The sequence below is a fragment of the Cynocephalus volans genome, chromosome X (genome assembly GCF_027409185.1).
Source record: "Cynocephalus volans isolate mCynVol1 chromosome X, mCynVol1.pri, whole genome shotgun sequence".
NCBI lineage: Eukaryota > Metazoa > Chordata > Mammalia > Dermoptera > Cynocephalidae > Cynocephalus > Cynocephalus volans.
The window spans coordinates 10,001-22,630 of NC_084478.1; the positions used below are offsets into that span (position 1 = coordinate 10,001).

The following is a 12,630-nucleotide window of genomic DNA, read 5'->3' on the forward strand; positions in this document are numbered from 1 at the left end:
CAAGTGGAGAAGACAGAGCCTGGCTCTGGCCAGTGGTCTGGGCTGTGGCCCCCTCTCAGCACCCTCTCTTTCCACAGGAGCTTTGGCCTTGCAGCTGGGAGACTCAGGGGACCTTCCCAGCCTTGGAGGTGGAGCAGGGTCTGCCATCCTGTCACAGCACCATGAGCTCCAACAGCTCCCCGGAGGAGAACCCTGAGGGAGATGCAGGGAGAACAGGGCAGAAGCCCACGGTGAGAGGTGGGGGAAGTCAAGCGAGGCTCCAAGCAGGATTTGTATGAAGGATGGAGAGGGGGTACTAGTGACAAGCAGCTGGTGTCTGGAGGGCCGCAGACTTCTGGCCTGCAACTCTGTGTGACCCTGGCTGTGCATGTGCATGCAATGTGGACAATTGGTCCTGTCTGGGACATGAGGGAGAAAAGGACACTAGAATCAAACTCTCTGTGTTGGGGAGAGCTAGGAAAATGCTGTGTTCTCTCAAACAGGACACAATCTGGGGAGGGAGGTAACGAACATCTTTATCCTTGTTTCACAGAGACCACCCCAAGACCCCAGGCTGTGTTCTGCTTATTAGGATTACAAAGCAGAAGAAAAGGCCCCACTCGATGTGATGTGTGCAGTAGATCACTGATGAACTATGTTATTTTCTCTAGGCTGAAGATGCTTTCAAAGACATTTCCATATACTTCTCCAAGGAAGAATGGGCAGAGATGGGAGAACTGGAGAAAATTCACTACAGGAATGTGAAAAGGAACTATAATGTGCTGATTAATTTAGGTAACTGCAAGTGCTGATTGCAGACCAGCCTGGGAAATATAAAACAGGTCTTCTGTCCCCGTATTATTTTGGCTCTTTCTTAGGCAGCTGCATCTGCCCACAGTTCCCTTCTCTATGGAGACAAATCTGGAGGGGAAATTTTGTTCTTTTTTTTTTTTTTTGGTCAGTGCATGGTTGAGTGTCGGCACTAGTCATGCAGAGCTCACATCTTGACCTTGTTCAAGACTCTCCCAGCACGCGCTGAGCCACAATGGCTTTGTGGTGCTTTCCATTGCCATCACCCTTTGTTCCTCCTCTCACCTCTTCCCTTTTAGGACAAAGATTTGGCTTCTTTCCAGGTCTCAGAGCCCCTCGACCAGCTTTCATGTGTCACCGAAGGCAGGCCAAGCTCCATGTGGATGACACTGAGGATTCTGATGAAGAATGGACACCTAGGCAGAAAGGTGAGGGGCCAGGAGGAATTAGAGGTGACCTCCTGAAACCAGCCTGGGTTGATGTCTCGGCTTTATCTCAGGAATTAACAAAGGAGACCACGTTCTCTCAAAAACATTAATGTTCAACAAACAAGCAAGGTGCAATACAGTATATACAGTAAGAGGCTGTTCATATAAAGGTTTTAAACTTGTAAAATAATTACATATTTTATTTACAGATACAGTAATAAGTGCTAAAAGTATAAAAATCTGAATGTGAGTAAGAAATACCAAACTCAGAAGTTATTATTACAAGAGAAGGAGGAAGGGCTGGCGGGTGGCTTCACTGTGTCATAGTTAGCTCTTTTGTTTGTCTTATTTTTATTTTTGAATTTTGAAATAAAAAGTAGAAATAAAAACATCTCAAGCAGCTGTGTCAGAATGTTGAAATGGGACTGCATGGTAATGGATTTATAGGTTTTCCAGCATTATTCTCCACACTTTTCTATATGTTTAAAGTTTATCATTCTTTAAAGTAATAAAAGAAAGACTGGTTTTGCTAAACATTGTTAATTAATCAGCGGGAAATTAACTAAACTTTCATTGAACTGTAAATCCACCAAAAAGCTTTGTAACCCTAATCTCATAATAGTTCAGTCATTGGATCAACTGTCTTAGAAGAAGACATGACTAACCCCATGGTTTGTCATACATCATTATCTGGACTCAGTTAAGGTCCCCACCTTAGTCAGTTTATCGTCTCTTATCGAGAAATCTTATGGGATTTCTATAAGAATTTTTTTTCCTTTTGAGATTTCTTATGAGAAATCACACAACGTCAACTTACCCTTCCTAACAATTTTCGAGTGTTTGATATTAACTATATACACACTGATGTGCAAGAAACTGCTAGAACTTTTTCATCTTGCATAACTAAAACTATACCCATTGAATAACAACACACCATTTCCTCCTGCCCCAGCTCTTGGCAACAATTCTACTTTGTTGCTATGAATTTGATTACTTTAGATACCTCATATAAGTGAACCATGCCATATTTGTCTTATTGTGACTGGCTTCTTTAACTTAGCAAAATGTCTTCAGGATTTATCCATGTTGTAGGTGGCAGGGTTTCTTTATTTTTTAAGGCTGAATAATAGTCCATTGTATTTATACACCACATTTTCTTTATCTATTCATTTGTTGATGGATATTTAGGTTGCTTCCACCTCTTGGGGGGAATGTCTCTCTTCCTCTTCTTGTAAAAGCACTAATCCCATCATGAGGGCCCCACCCTCATGAACTCATCTAATCCTAATTACTTCCCCAAAGATCCATCTCCAAATATTATCACACCAGGAATTAGAATTTCAACATATGAATTTTGGAGGAGCAAAATCCAGTCATAGCACCCATTTTTTAACTGAGTTTTTTTGTTCTTGAGTTGTAGGAGTTCTTTAGATATTCTAGGTATTAACTCTTTATCAGATATACGGTTTGTAAATATTTTCTCTCATTCTATAGGTCGCCTTTTCAGTCCACTGATTTTTTCTTTTGGTGCTCAGAAGTTTTCAGGCTTTACGTAATCCTCTTTGTCTATTTTTGCTTTTGTCACTGATGCTTTAGGTGTCATTTCCAAGAAATCATGGCCAAATTCGATTTCTTGAAGCTTTCCCCCACGTCTTCTTCTTGGAGTTTTATACTTTTGGGTGTTAGATTAAGGTCTTTAATCTATTTTGATGTTATTCTTGTATGTAGTGTAAGATAAGGGTCAATCTCCATTCTTTTGCATATGGTGATCCAGTTTTCCCCATACCGTCTCTTGAAGAGACTGTCCTTTCCTCCATTGTGTGGTTTTGTTTAGCGTTTTTTCATGAAAGTTAAGCCAATTCATTTTTTAAAAGATAAATGTAATGGAAACCTTGTGAACACAAGATGAAGCAGAGATGAGGTTTGGTGTTGTTTTCTTTGTTTTTTGGTGGGTGACCATTTACCTCAGTTGGTGAGAGTGTGGTGTTAACACCAAGATACAGGGTTCTATTTTTTAAAAAACATTTTAAGAAAATTAGCAATGCTTCCAATAGAAGCAACGGTCTTAATGTTACTTCAGAAACCGTTTTCAAATCACCCTTGGATAATACTTGGAATTGTCACTCTAGTTCAGAATTCTCTGTCCCTAATGAGAATCTTCTGAGCTGGGAAATATTTACCAACCAAAACACTGATTTCTCATCACCTTTTAGTCAAACCTCCTCCGGCGGCCTTCAGGGTGGGACAGAGTAAACACCAGAAGGTGAGTAACTGAAAAATCCTGTTGACAAGACAATCTTCCTCACGGAAGATCCAAACGCAGGTAAGGGAAGGAGAACGTGCAGAGTATCCTGGAACTGCTGCCTTCCTTTTCTGATCTCTTTAGCACAATGTCTGACATCATCATTTTAAGAGTTAATAAGAAGAGCAACAATAATCACTACCACTCGTTTTATTTTTGCAATATTTCAGACTTTATTTTAAGCATTTTACATGAATAAACTCACTCAAACCTTACAACTGTAACTATAACCATTTTGTGGATGAGAAAACTGAGGTACAGAAATGTTTGATTATATGCCTGAGATCACAGTCAGTAGTGGTTCAGTCTAATCCAATACTCCTTCCTTCTCTAAAGTACTTACAAGCTCATTAAAACTTTTGTGTTTTGTAAAGTTCATGCTGCCTTACCCGGACACCTTTACATTATCCATCTGACTGATTATTTCAACCTAATTCTTCTCTGCTGTGCTAAGTGAGAGATATGCTAAGACACTCTGAGGGAAACTTGCAAATATATGGTCAGTTTACACTGTGCATGGTCCCAGATGAAGACGGACATAGTTCCTACTCTCTCACAAGGGATGCATTCAGATGTGAGAAAGCTGCTCCAAGCCCTGAGAAGTTTGAGGTTTGACTGAGAAACAACAGATAAGAAAATGATTTAGCACATCATGTATTTTACACTATCCAGTAGAAATGTATCCTTGTACTGATTTTAAACTCCCCTCCCTGTAGGAAGAAGTAACTACTCCTTTCTCTGGGCCCAAATTAGGCAAATGTCATGCTGTTTCGAATCATTTATTTAGCCTGCTGCCTCTGTACTGGGAGCTCTTTGAGAGCGTGGTCCATACCCGATTTTTCTCAGGAGTCCCAGGCCCAGCTTAGAGCCCCTGAGGGCCCCCTGAATGTTTTCTGAATGATTCCAAATTTTACAAATTAAAATATGTGTAACAGGGTCAAGTAATGCTGAAGATAATATCTTTGAATTAGATTTCAACTGTAGAAATAGTTGAGGAGGTAAATCGATGTCAGGACTATAAGAGAAATTATTAATCTCATGTTTGCACTGTATTTAACAACTTACAAAACACTTTGGTGGACATTATTGCATTTCATGTTCACTATACCATTAAGAATGAGAATGCATGCCAATTTATGGATCAGAAAGCTGAGTAGAATTAACTAATAGTACACCCTTACTTAAGTAGAATTGGTACAGGAACCAGTTAATTCAATTCCAAAGTTAAATATTCCTTCCAGGTTATGGCAGATTGCAACTCTTAGCATCACTTTCTTAGTTGTCTGCATGCATTTATACCAACTGTTTCTTCTCTTCCCAACCTCACTGTTCATTTTCCAGATGTGTTTTGTACCCTCTGTGCTTTTCTACATTTCTCCTTCCATCAAATGTCTACTAGTTCATAGAAGATCCCCTCTTTTTCTCTATAAGCCCCTACCTCCTTCTTTCACAGACCTTGTTGAGTCTCCAGCTAGTATTCCTCCCTCACTCTCACGTATACAGAGAAAGTTGAAGGAAAAGAGCCTTAAGACATGGGTTCTAGTCCTGGAGTCACTACTCAATCAGGCCTTTCCTTTTCTCTCTGGTATTCAGACACTCCAGGTTTTTCAAGGGACTGTTGAACAAAACTCCTACATGTGAAAACAGGTTGCAAGACCTAAGAAACTAAACAAATGTATGTTGGTTTTTAATATGTGACTCTCACATTAAAGGGAATGTCCAGGGCACTGTTAAGTAATGAATCTAGTTTGAAGAAATTGTCCGGAACAACGGATTTACTGAACACAAGTGACTCAGAGAAGGCCCAGAAACGAGTATCCCCTCCTGAAGAAGCAAGTACCTCCAGACGGCACTCTAGACAAAAATTGGGTAAGGGTAAATAATTTGGGGAATTTAGCCCCTCTAGGTCCTTTAGAAAGGTTGATGAGTATGGTCTAGATATGTGGGGTAGACTTTCAATAGGCCTGCACTTAAGCTGGACAATGCTGAGACCAGAAGTTAGATACTGTACTGAATAGCATGTAAGAACACTAACTCTGAAGTCACACACTTATTATAATCCATGCAGAATCATCAGGGCCTTGGGCAGACATTATAAATTCTCTGCACTCCTTAATGCTAATCTGTAAAATGAAGATAAACATATAGCTCATATATTGTTTAAAAGCATTAAATTAAGTATAAAAGAACTGATACATGCAAAGTGTCCAATAAATCCATCTGTGATAATAGAGACCACATTTTCTTATTGTACATCCATGACTTTGTTCAATGCCTAATATGTAATGCACCCTCGACAAATATTTTGTGTATAAATAAATGCATGAATTAACTGTTTTGTAAGTAGAAAGTTTGGGAGGTTAAATCTGATCATGGGAATCCAGAAACTAAAATTGAATTATGCATCTGTAGTCAGTGTGGAGTCTTAGTCTCTCTGAAATAATAGTTAAGAGGTACTGAAGGGGTGAGGAGCCAGAGTATGTAGAAGGATAGATAATAATTTGATGGTAAGAGATTTCACATTTTCTGACAAAACAGGAAGAAACACTCCAGACTCCTAACTTCACTCACTTACTCTTTTCCAATGTAGAACTCAAGAGAAAAGAGATTGCAGTACAGATGTATAGCCTGCGAGAAAGGAAGGGTCATGCATACAACGAGGTCGATGAGCCTCAGGATGATGACTACCTGTGTAAGTGAACCTTTTGGCCCACTCATGGAGAAGGCTATATCCCGGTAGAATAATTTTATCTTGTTGTTTGACCCCAAATCATTCCTTTACTCTGGTGGCTTGGAATACAGGATTGAGGCTAAATTATGTAACTGCTGGGCTCTTTCTGAAGCTCTTTATATCCAGGAACATGCACTATACTTTTCCAAATCCCTGCTGCTCTCGCCTCCAGATTGTGAGAAATGCCAGAACTTCTTCATCGACAGCTGTGCGGCTCATGGACCCCCTATATTTATAAAGGACAGTGCAGTGGACAAGGGGCATCCCAACCGCTCAGCCCTCACTTTGCCCCCTGGGCTGAGAATTGGGCCATCGGGCATCCCTGAGGCCGGGCTTGGAGTATGGAACGAGGCATCCGATCTGCCATTGGGTCTGCACTTTGGCCCCTATGAGGGCCAGATCACAGAAGATGAAGAGGCAGCCAACAGTGGCTACTCCTGGCAGGTGAGAAGGGCCTATCTTACCCCATCTTCTGGCTTCCTATATCCCTTCTGTGCCTTTGGTGGGACATCACCTTCTACATGCTAGCACATGGATAGTGACAATATGGTTAGCTCTGTGTACTTAGTGGTCTTTGCATGAACCTGGAACTACTATTTAAGGGTCAGAGGGTGAGCGGGAGAAAAGTGGCACAGAGACAAAAAAGTGCATTCTCCCTATGGGGCCTCAGCTCTGACTGGACAAATCAACTCAGATGTGTAGATGATGCGGAGGAGCACAGCATGTGTCACCACTGGCGGCTGAATCCATGCAGGCTCAAAATGCATCGATGACAGTACAATAAAATAATTCTGATTATTACCTGCCCCTCAACCACAAAAATGACTAACTTATTTTTCTGAAACTCAGATCACCAAGGGGAGAAACTGCTATGAGTATGTGGATGGAAAGGACAAATCTCGGGCCAACTGGATGAGGTAAGGCCAATAGGTTTCGGGTTCCAGCAGGGACACTCATCTCTCTCAAGCTCGGCTTCTTTCCTCCTCAGCATGCCTCCCTCAATGGAGGCATTCTCTGTTCTCCTTACATTCTCTGTTCTCCTTACAATGTTCTTTCATATTATGAACATCTAGGAAAAAAGAGATAAAATATAAATATTACCATTTTTTATGAAAAAACTAAATCTCTATGATAGACAAAATTGGGGCACCAGAATAAACGCTGAGGAGCCTAGATTCATTGGGGATGCTGGATTCGCACTTTAATTTATCTAATCAGCATTTATTAAGCACTTACTTTATTCTTGTTTAGAAAATGGAGTACATCACACGAACAGATCACACAACCCATGCCCTCGTGGAGGACTATTGTGGGCAGATGTGAAACATTTGGTTATTGGAGAAGTGCACAAGGCCAAGACAACCTAAAAAAAGGGACCTTTAATCTGTGAGGGCAGGAAATCTTGGCAGCTTCAGTGAAATTAAAACCTGAAGCCTGAGAAGTGAGCTGCAGGGTGGTCACGGGCCTCTATGCTGCATGGACCAGCCTCTTTCCATGAGGGGCTCTCATTTTATTAGAAGATAAGAATATGAACATGCTGTTATTATTCTGTATTATCATGCTAAGACAAAGGGACCTCTAAGTTTCTATGGGAACCCAGGGAGGCAGGTGAATGGCACCTAGGTAAACTATGGGAGATTAGAGAAAGGTCTCTTAAAAGAAGATAGACTTGGGCTGAGTAAAGAATGATGTGTGCTAATCCAGAAGCGGAGTACCTGATTGATCAAACACCAAATTCTGTGGTATCAGCAGAAATCGATTCAGAGTTTAGAGAAGTGAGAAGTCAGTGTTTTATGGCCAATCAAGGTGGAAGTAAGTCTGGAATTGGGCTTTGAAGAATGGTTAAGTAGGCAAGGGGGGAAAAGCATTCCAGGCAGGATGAGCACCATAAGCAGGACTTGGAGAAAGAGGCTTAGGTATGAACAGCAGGTTCCTGGAGGAGGGTAATGTCATGGGCAGTCACAGCATGGGGGCCTTGACCATCTGGTGACAAGCCCAACACGGCCCTGGCAGGTAGTGGAGACTCACTGCCTGTTATTTTCTGTCCCTTTGTCTGCCTCAACCCCCAGGTATGTGAACTGTGCCCGGGATGATGAGGAGCAGAACCTGGTGGCCTTTCAATACCATGGGCAGATCTTCTATCGAACTTGCCAGGTCATCAGGCCGGGCTGTGAACTGCTGGTCTGGTACGGGGATGAATATGGCCAGGAGCTGGGTATCCAGCGGGGCAGCAAGTGGAAGAAAGAGCTCACGGCAGGGAGAGGTGGGCACCACTATTATTCTTTAAAAAGGACAGAAAAGAAAGAATTCTCCTTGGGAATTTTCATGGTACAACTCTTAAGTAGAATAAAATGCAGTCTAAAGTTGGAAAAATTTCAAATCAGGTGCTTCTGAAATTAAGGATTCATTTCATTTGCCTTTGACTCTTAGGGACAATTTATATTTAAAAATTTTTGTTCTGATTTTATTTTTTTAACTTCTTTATATGAAAAATATATAACAACATATAGTCCTGGCAGGCTTAGAGACAAAGAACAAGTCTCAAACACCTACCAGCTCTTTCATCAAGGCAGCTTCTTCTGGCTCTTTTAATTGTTTCTTAATTTCTTCCATATTTCTAAATAACATGCATATGTTGTTATTCATTCATTCATTATTTCAATTAGTTGTCATGTGAATTCCTACTCTGTGCCAGACAATGTTCCAGGAACAGGAAATACACACAGGACAAGATGATCAGAATAAGTGCTCTTGAGCAGCTGACACGTGAATTAAGGAAACACGCAGACACGCACAGGCATGTGCATATCAGACAGTGATTCGTGCTTTCAAGAAAACTAATCCAGAAAAGTGCCTAGAGATCATCATGAGGGGAGGGAGGGTGTGACAGGGGATGGTCAGGGAAGGTTCCTCTCAGGACATAACATTTGAGAGGTGCAGAGTTGTGGGCAAAGGACTCCAGTCAGAGGGAGCAGCTCGTGCAACAGCCCAGAGGCAGGAGAGAGTGAGGGTATTTGAGGAATGGCTGAGACCACCCAGGTGAAGGAAGCAGAGAAGGGAGCAGAGGTCAGAGAGATACACAGAAGCCTGGACATGTAGTGCCCATGATTCCTGCCAAGAAACTGGGGATTTTCCTAAGATGGAAACAATTGTGGAGTTTTGGTTGATTTTCAGAAAATAAACTGCAGTGGGTAATCCCGTCAGAGGCTAAATTAGTCTCCAGGTAAGAGAGGATGGTGGGTTGGATAAAGGTGGGAGTCAGGAGGTAAGAAGTCTGATTAGGGATATAATTAAAACAGAACTTCCTATTAAATTTGAAATGGCCTAAGACTGAATGAAATACCTCAAGTAGGAATATTTGATGTGTCACCCAAGGAAGAACATATTTTTATTTTATGATTCGTGGACACTGAGAGGGAAGCAATTCACAATCTAGTTTAGGCAGGAGGAACCAGAGTCCTTTACTCAAGGGGGCCTGGACCACTCTGAATCCCACTTCCTGATGGAGAACCAGGTACACAAGAGTCCTCAATTAAATGTCTTTGACTGGGGAGACTCAAATTCAGGTGTACTTACACATGCTCTTTAACCACTACTCTACACTGCCTTCTACATTTGTGCATCTCCAGACAAAGTGGCTCCTGACTTAATAGATCCCTTTCCCCTCATAAGAAAAGTCACTAAGGCTGAGTCCATCCATAATAGTCCCTTTTCGTGTTGCTATGACAGAACACCTGAAACTGGATAATGTATAAAGAACAGAGGTTTATTTGGCTTATGATTCTGGAACAGCTGCATCTGGCATGAGCCTCAGGCTGCTTCTACTCATGGTGGAAAGTGGCAGGCAGATGGCAGGTACAAGTGGCAAGAGGAAGCAAGAGAAAGAGAGATGGGGAAGGTGCTAGGGTCTTTTAAACAACCAGCTCTCGTGGGAACTAATAGAGTAAGAACTCACTCACTACTGCCACCTTCCGGGGAGAACAGTAATTCATTCATGAGGGATCTGCCCCCATGACTCAAACAACTCCCAACACTGCCATATTGGCGATCAGATTTTCACATTAGTTTTGGGGGGACAACACATCCAAACTCTATCACTATCTATGTAATCCAGAGTTATTATTTCTCAGTAGAATAAAATAGCTGCAGATGCTCTATCAGGAAAAGTACCCAGAGATCAGGGGGAGAAGAGGATATGACATGACCCAGAAGATACTTGAAGTGTGTGGGGGAAAGTCACTGCAGTTCCTTCTGTATAAAGACTGAAGCTGCCTCTGATGCTACTGAAGGTCCCTGGTTTGGCTGACACATAGACAAGGCCCTTGATGTAGGCTTTCTGGATTTCTGAGGAAGGTGTGGTGAACAAAAATGGAATGGAAAATAGACTGTAAAGGAACACTCGGTGGGAGACAGCAGGCGTTAACACATGAGGAATGATTAGTGGAGCAGGCCTTACCATACAACAAAGCAGATGGCCCAGACAGTGTTGTCTACACCTCCCCTAACCAAAAACTTCCTCTTTCAGCAGAACCAAAGCCAGAGATCCACCCATGTTCTTCAAGCCCTCTGGCCTTCTCCAGTCAGAAATTCCTCAGGCAACATGTGGAACACAATCACTCCTCTCAGACCTTCCCAGGGACATCTGCGAGAGAACATCTCCAGCCAGGGAATCTCCATCCAGTTGGTCAGAATCAGGAGCAGCAACGTTCTGATCCACACAGCTGGAATGACAAGGCTGAAGGTCAAGAGGTCAAAGAAGGGTCCAACCCCTTATATAAAAGGACAAAGCAGAGGAGGATTTCGAACACATTTTCCAGCCCACCCAAAGGACTAATGGGGAGTTCTAGGGAGGGTGAGATGGAAGAAGAGTCCAGAACAGGCCAGAAAGTGAGTCTAGAGGACACAGGCAAATTATTTGTGGGGGTAGGAATCTCAAGAATTGCAAAAGTCAAGTGTGGAGAGTGTGGGAGAGGCTTCAGTAATAAGTCAGGCCTCATCGTACACCAGAGGACACACACAGGGGAGAAGCCCTACCTTTGCGGGGAGTGTGGGAGGGGCTTTAGCTGTAAACCAAACCTCATCCGACACCAGAGGACACACACAGGGGAGAAGCCCTACCTTTGCGGGGAGTGTGGGAGGGGCTTTAGCCAAAAGCCACACCTCATCGTACACCAGAGGACACACACAGGGGAGAAGCCCTACCTTTGCGGGGAGTGTGGGAGGGGCTTTAGCTGTAAGCCACACCTCATCGTACACCAGAGGACACACACAGGGGAGAAGCCCTACCTTTGCGGGGAGTGTGGGAGGGGCTTTAGCTGTAAGCCAGACCTCATCGTACACCAGAGGACACACACAGGGGAGAAGCCCTATCTTTGCAGGGAGTGTGGGAGGGGCTTTAGCCAAAAGCCAAACCTCATCCGACACCAGAGGACACACACAGGGGAGAAGCCCCAGCAGTAAAACCACATCTCAACAGAGAGTGATGTGGCCACCACACACCTCCACGCCCCACCACTGAGGGGGCTTCAGAGAACGTCTTTTGACCTCTTGCCTTCCCCAGGAGTGTAGAAACAGATGTAAGCGATCAAACACACCCTCCACTTTCATGACCAGAGACGAGGCAGAAAATGTGGGGGGCGGGGGTTCCTTAAGGGCTCATGGGCTATGGACAGGTACAGATCCCCTCCATGTCCCACACGTCTCCCCTCCATGTTCTTCTGGCCTCCTGTTCCAATAAACGTTGTTCCCACACAAACCCGCAGCACGAGCTGTGTACCTCGTCCCCAGTTCCAAAGGCGAGAGAGTCCGGGAGGCCACGGAGAACTGACTCTCAGCCAGGCCTCACGGGAACCAAGTCACACTTAAATCACCTCCTGGGCCCAGGGAGGGAAGCAGGGGAGGAGATGGAGACAGAGATGGGCTGGGAGGGGACTGCCCCCACCAGCGCCCCCTTGGTCTCTCCCGTTACCCCCATCTCTGTAGCCTCAGAGGCAAAAGCCAGGCAGGGACATGAGTGGGAACTCAAGAGACAAGGAAAAGGAGTCAGGAAACCAGTTCCCCAAGGCCCCAACCTCTTCTCTATGGGTCCAGTCATCAGGCCGGGTATCAGGTATCATAGCAGAGGGGGCAATTGCAGCCCCAGGATCTGGGGCACGTTTACAGAGCAGGGCTTCAGTGATGGGGTGGGCCCAAACCCTGTAATGACAGGGCCCTCCCCAGCTGTGGGCTCTTGGTCCCTCCTCCTCCAGCTCCTAGAAACAGCGTGAGGGGGGCGGGGAGAGACAGCTGGGTTCTGGGTCTGAGGCTGCCCGACATATAATTTGGGTATGCTCCTGGGTAGGTCCTCTCCCCCAGCCCCAAATGTTCCACCTGTAAAATGA

The 12,630-nt window shown here is 43.8% G+C and overlaps 1 protein-coding gene across 1 annotated transcript; it reads left to right on the forward strand.

Moving 5' to 3' along the window:
• Positions 1-161: 161 nt before the first annotated feature.
• LOC134367098 (histone-lysine N-methyltransferase PRDM7-like) lies at positions 162-12,077 on the forward strand. The gene is given in 12 exon segments (XM_063083719.1): positions 162-237; positions 658-774; positions 1,113-1,217; positions 3,431-3,480; positions 5,232-5,388; positions 6,110-6,211; positions 6,423-6,694; positions 7,100-7,167; positions 8,320-8,460; positions 8,462-8,513; positions 10,779-11,010; positions 12,013-12,077. Coding segments are annotated over 12 exon segments (1,437 nt in total).
• The last annotated feature ends 553 nt before the right edge of the window (positions 12,078-12,630 follow it).